Below are 6,135 nucleotides of genomic sequence, written 5' to 3'. Positions count from 1 at the left end.
TTGGGTTGCGTTGTAATGCGTTGTGTTGTGTTGTGTTGTGTTGTGTTGTGTTGCGTTGCGTTGTGTTGCGTTGTGTTGCGTTGTAATGCGTTGTGTTGTGCTGTGCTGCGTGGCGTTGGGTTGGGTTGGGTTGCTTTAGTTGTGTTGTGTAAAGGTGAAAGGTAACTAATTATCTTTTATTGGGCCTTAATGATAGTAATTAATATTTATCAAACAGGTACAATTCTCACCTGTGATGCTTAAAGGCAGTATTATGACACACACACACACATCATCTCATATCCTCTTCTCCTTCTCTTCTCTCTCTCTCTCTCTCTCTCTCTCCACATAGAGAATTAAGACACACAATAGCAAGTGGTGGGCCATTGTACTATTGTCTTGCCCCGGTCCTTAATATTCTGATAATATTCTGGAGGGCATCGTAGGTCAGGTCAATTGGCAGAATCTGTGGGGTATGTAGTGGCAGGTGAGGTGAGGTGAGGTGAGGTGAGGTGAGGTGCGTGAGGTGAGGTGAGGTGAGGTGTGGGGTGAGGTGTGTGGGGAGGAGGTGAGGAGGTGAGTGAGGTGAGGCGTGTAGTGGCAAGTGAGGTTAGGTTAGGTGAGGAGAGGTAAGGTGAGAGAGAGAGAGAGAGAGAGTGTACATAGAGAGAGACGAGAGAGCGGGAAGGGAAGAGAGAAAGAGAGAAAATAGAGAAAAGAAGAAAGAAAAGCAGACTCCCTCTCGACCATCCCTGGGAACTGGGTGAAAGGTAACAGGGAAAAACACTTTCTTTTTTTTCCATCCAAAACTTTCTGTCGTGGGAAAGTTGCCATAATTTTTTACAGGAAAATAGTAAATTAAAATGTGGTGATGAAAGTGTAAACAGAGAAAGTAAAAGAAAGTGAGAAGTAAATAACAGAGAGTCGCAAGAATTAGAGGAGACGAGAAACATGTGATAATAGTGATGGTGTTTTGATGATAAGCTGCGTTAGTGCCGACAGCCTTGTTAGGGAAATAAGTTCTTTCAGTAAGATGGTTAGTAAGTGAATTTGGCTTATCCTTATCCCATTAACCCATTACTTATCTCCCTTAGGTTTTATCTATATCCATTATCCTTACCCCTTACCCCTTTTCCGTATCCTTACCTGTACCCATTACCCCTTACCCTTACTTCTTACCCCTTAAGTGAACGAGTTTGACACGATCTCACGGTTCTCCACATCAGGCTCAGAACAACAAAAAAAAAATGAACCTAAGAATTTCTTTTGAAAATCCGGAACGAGAATTTTCACTCGAGATACGATCATGTCCGCTTCGCGTGGCTGGAGGTAAGATATTATATATTAAACTCCAGTCCAGGTATAGAGCTGAAGGTGATAATGAAAGGGTTGAAGCATCATAAGTTAACCCCTTTTTAAAACCCAATAGAAAATGAGGAGGGGCATTTTAAGGTGAAAATGAAAGGGTGTTTTTTTGGGGTTGGTGAAATGAAAGGGTTTAATAGTCACTTTTAAACCCTTTCTTAACCCAATAGGGAATGAAAGGGATGATAAGGTCGTAGTGGTATGTTATTTAATGGTGATTTTCGTCTGAATATCGACTTTATGGGAGACGTGTGTGTGTGTGTGTGTGTGTGTGTGTGTGTGTGTGTGTGTCCATTTTTATAAGGCAGAGTGCTGGAAGGATGGTGGTCTAGTGGGCTATGAGAGAGAGAGAGAGAGAGAGAGAGAGAGAGAGAGAGAGAGAGAGAGAGCACCAAGACCTCTCAACAGATCATTAATACACCTGTACAACGGTCCAAACATCTCTCCAATCTGTACCAAACCTTCAAGAATTTACCTTCGAGTTTGTGGGGGTCGGGGTAAGTCAGTGCTAACCCACAGACTATCAACAAGGTCTAAAATCCTATCCCTAATGTTGGGAGCTTTTGGATTTAAGGTTCCTGGTGGTATAAGACCCTCATACCAGTTACTCCACCAGGTGAACGTGGGGTGGTAATTGGAGCCGAGAAGAGCTTTTGAGGGCGGTGGTAGAGTCGTGAGTGGCTGGGGGAGGGAGCAAAGAAGGAGGGTGGGAGGGTAAGGGGAGGTAGGTTGTCCAAGTCCTGTTTTCAGGACCTGGCTGACTCGGCCTTACAGTACCAGAGAGCCTTCAGCACCTTCGTCAGGAGTTGTGACTCTTTTGCTCAGATCTGTTTGTCCATTGTTTCAACTTGTAAAAATAGTGACCTTTCATTTACGTGTCTATTCTCTATTTTCGTCCAGGTGCGTGAGGTGAGTCAGGAGTGCAGATACCCCAGGTGTAGGTACCCCAAGTGCAGATACCCCCAGGTGCAAGTACCCCCAGGTGCAAGTACCCCCAGGTGCAAGTACCCCAGGTGCACCCCCCAGGTGCAGGTACCCCAGGTGCAAGTACCCCCAGGTGCAGGTACCCCAGGTAAGTACCCCAGGTGCAAGTACCCCCCAGGTGCAAGTACCCCAGGTGCAAGTACCCCAGGTGCAGGTACCCCCCAGGTGCAGGATCCCCAGGTGCAGATACCCCCAGGTGCAAGTACCCCCAGGCAAGTACCCCCAGGTGCAAGTACCCCCAGGTGCCCCAGGTGGGTACCCCAGTCGTGCCCCCAGGTGCAGGTGCCCCCAGGTGAAATCCCCAGGTGCAAGTACCCCAGTGCAGGTGCCCCAGGTGCAAGTGCCCCCCAGTGCAAGTGCCCCCAGGTGCAAGTACCCCCAGGTGCAGAGTACCCCCAGGTGCGAGTACCCCCAGGTGCAGATGCCCCAGGTGAAATGCCCCCCCAGGTGCAAGTACCCCCAGGTGCAGGTACCCCCAGGTGCAGGTGCCCCAGGGGTGAATGCCCCCCAGTTAAGTGCCCCCAGTGCGAAGTGCCCCCCAGGTGCAGTCCCCCAGGTCAGGTGGTGCAAGTACCCCCCAGGTGCAAGTGCCCCCAGGTGCAGGTACCCCAGTTAGTGCACCCCCAGGTGCAGGAGTGCCCCAGTGCAGTGCCCCCAGGTGCAGTCACTTCGGCAGGTGCCCCAGGTGCAGGTGCCCCCAGGTTGCAAATGCCCCCCAGGTGCAGTACCCCAGGTGCAAGTACTGAGTGCAGGTACCCCCAGGTGCAGAAATGCCCCAGGTGGGTGCCCCCAGGTGCGAGAGTACCCCCAGGTGCAGGTGCCCCAGTGGTAGGTGCACCAGGTGCAGGTGCCCCCCAGGTGCAGAGTACCCCCAGGTGCAAGGTATCCCCAGGTGCATGCCCCCCAGGTGCAGCCCCAGGTGCAGGTACCCCAGGTGCAGGCGGGCAGGTACCCCCCAGGTGCAGGTACCCCAGGTGCAAGTCCCCAGGTGCAGGTGCCCCAGATTGGTGCCCCCAGGTGAAGTGCCCCGGTTGCCCCCAGGTGGGTACCCCCAGGTGCATGCCCCCAGGTGCAGGTACCCCCAGGTGAAGTACCCCAGGTGCAGGTACCCAGGTGCAGGTACCCCCAGGTGCAGAGCCCGGTGCGCCGGTACCCCCAGGTGAGGTGCAGGTGCCCCCCAGGTGAGTACCCCCAGGTGCAAGTACCCCCAGGTGCAGGTACCCCCAGGTGCAGGTGCCCCCAGGTGCAGGTACCCCAGGTGCAGGTACCCCAGGTGCAGGTACCCCCAGGTGCAGGTACCCCCAGGTGCAGATGCCCCCCAGGTGCAGGTACCCCCAGGTGCAGGTACCCCCCAGGTGCCCCAGGTGCCCCAGGGTGGTACCCCCAGGTGCAGGCCCCAGGTGCAGGTACCCCAGGTGCAGGTACCCCCAGGTGCAGGAGTCTGGCCCCCAGGTGCAGGTACCCCCAGGTGCAGGTACCCCCAGGTGCAGCACCCCCAGGTGCAGGTACCCCCAGGTCGTGCCCCCAGGTGCCAGTGCCCCCAGGTGCAGGTACCCCCAGGTGCAAGTACCCCCAGGTGCAGAGTACCCCCAGGTGCAGGTACCCCCAGGTGCAGGCCCCCCAGGTGCAGGTACCCCAGTGCAAGTGCCCCAGGTGCAGGTACCCCCAGGTGCAAGTGCCCCCAGGTGCAGGTGCCCCCAGTTGGTGCCCCCCCAGGTGAGTACCCCCAGGTGCAGTGCCCCCAGGTGCAAGTGCCCCAGGTGCAGTACCCCCAGGTGCAGAGTCCCAGGCACCCCCCAGGTGCAGGTACCCCCAGGTGCAGGTACCCCCAGGTGCAGTACCCCCAGGTGCAGGTACCCCCAGGTGCAGGTACCCCCAGGTGCAGGTGCCCCCAGGTGCAGGTACCCCCAGTTGCAGGTATGCCCCCAGGTGCAGGTACCCCCAGGTGCAGGTACCCCCAGGTGCAGGCCTCCCCAGTGCAGGTGCCCCCGGGGTGGGTACCCCCAGTGCAGGTGGGTGCAAGTACCCCCAGGTGCAGTGCCCCCCAGGTGCGTACCCCCAGGTGCAGGTGCCCCCAGGTGCAGGTACCCCAGGTGCAGGCCCCCCAGGTGGAGTACCCCCCAGGTGCAGGAAGTACCCCCAGGTGCAGGTACCCCCAGGTTGAAATGCCCCAGGTGCAGGTACCCCGGTGCAGGTGCAAGTACCCCCAGGTGCAGGTACCCCAGGTGCAGGTGCCCCCAGGTGCAAATGCCCCCAGGTGCAGGTACCCCCCAGGTGCAGGTGTCCACAGGTGCAGTACCCCCCAGGTGCAGTACGGTGGTACCCCCAGGTGCAGAGGTGCCCAGGTACCCCCAGGTGAGTACCCCCAGGTGCACCCAGGTACCGATGCCCCCAGGTGCAGAGTACCCCCAGGTGCAGGTACCCCCAAGTTGCAAGTACCCCCAGGTGCGTGCCCCCAGTGCAGGACCCCATGCGGGTACCCCCAGGTGCAGGTACCCCCAGGTGCAGATGTGCAGGTACCCCAGGTGCAGGTGCCCCCAGTGAGACCCCGGTGCAGGTACCCCAGGTGCGAGCCACCCCAGGTGCAGAGTACCCCAGGTGACGGTGCAGAGTACCCCAGGTGCAGGTACCCCCAGGTGCAAGTACCCAAGTGCAGTGCCCCCGGTGCAGGTACCCCAGGTGCAAGGGTGCATGCCCCCAGGTGCAGGTACCCCCAGGTGCAGAGTACCCCCCAGGTGCAAATGCCCCCCAGGTGCAGGTACCCCCAGGTGCAGAGCACCCCCAGGTGCAGTACCCCAGGTGCAAGTACCCCCAGTGCAGGTACCCCCAGGTGCAGGTGCACCCCAGTGCAAGTACCCCAGGTGCAGTACCCCCAGGTGCAAGTGCCCAGGTGCAAGTACCCCCAGGTGCAGGTACCCCCAGGTGCAAGTGCCCCCAGTGCAGCCCCAGGTGCAAGCCCCAGTGCCCCCAGGTGCAGAGTACCCCCAGGTGCCATGCCCCAGGTGCAATACCCCCAGGTGCAGGTACCCCAGGTGCAAGTACCCCCAGGTGCAAGTACCCCCAGGTGCAAGTACCCAGGTGCAAGTACCCCCCAGGTGCAACCCCCAGGTGCAGGTAAGCCCCCAGGTGCAGGTACCCCCAGTGCAGTACCCCCAGGTGCAAGTGCCCCAGGGTCAGAAGCTGCCCCCAGGTGCAAGTACCCCCAGTGCAGGTACCCCAGGTGCAAGTACCCCCAGGTGCAGGTACCCCGGGTGCAAGTACCCCCAGGTGCAGGTACCCCCAGGTGCAGGAACCCCAGGTGCAGGTACCCCAGGTGCAGGTGCCCCCAGGTGCAGGTACCCCCAGGTGCAAGTACCCCAGGTGCAGGTGCCCCCAGGTAAGTACCCCCAGGTGCAAGTGCCCCCAGGTGCAGGTACCCCCAGGTGCAGGTACCCCAGGTGCATGCCCCCAGGTGCCGATGCCCCCAGGTGCAGGTGCCCCCCCAGGTGCAGGTACCCCCAGGTGCAGGTACCCCCAGGTGCAGTACCCCCCAGGTGCAAGTACCCCCAGGTGCAGGTACCCCCCAGGTGCAGGTACCCCAGGTGCAAGTGCCCCCAGGTGCAAGTACCCCCAGGTGCAAGTACCCCCCAGGTGCGGGTACCCCAATAGGTACCCCAGGTGCAGGTACCCCCAGGTGCAAGTACCCCAGGTGCAGTACCCCAGGTGCAAGTGCCCCAGGTGCAAGCACCCCCAGGTGCGGGTACCCCAGGTGCAGGTACCCCCAGGTGCAGTGCCCCCAGGTGCAAGTACCCCCAGGTGCCAGAATGC

The 6,135-nt window shown here is 58.8% G+C and overlaps 1 protein-coding gene across 1 annotated transcript; it reads left to right on the top strand.

Moving 5' to 3' along the window:
- Window positions 1-1,894: 1,894 nt before the first annotated feature.
- Window positions 1,895-5,704, top strand: LOC121877188 (basic proline-rich protein-like; the record flags this gene model as incomplete). Its single annotated transcript, XM_042382800.1, has 3 exons — window positions 1,895-1,960; window positions 2,245-3,369; window positions 3,618-5,704. Coding segments are annotated over exons 1-3 (3,278 nt in total), but the record flags the coding sequence as incomplete, so codon positions are not given.
- Between the last annotated feature and the right edge of the window lie 431 nt (window positions 5,705-6,135).

Source organism: Homarus americanus, unplaced genomic scaffold (genome assembly GCF_018991925.1).
Source record: "Homarus americanus isolate GMGI-L3 unplaced genomic scaffold, GMGI_Hamer_2.0 scaffold37713, whole genome shotgun sequence".
Taxonomy (NCBI): Eukaryota; Metazoa; Arthropoda; class Malacostraca; order Decapoda; family Nephropidae; genus Homarus; species Homarus americanus.
Note: the sequence above shows the minus strand (reverse complement) of the source record. Positions and strands in the feature narration are given on the sequence as shown.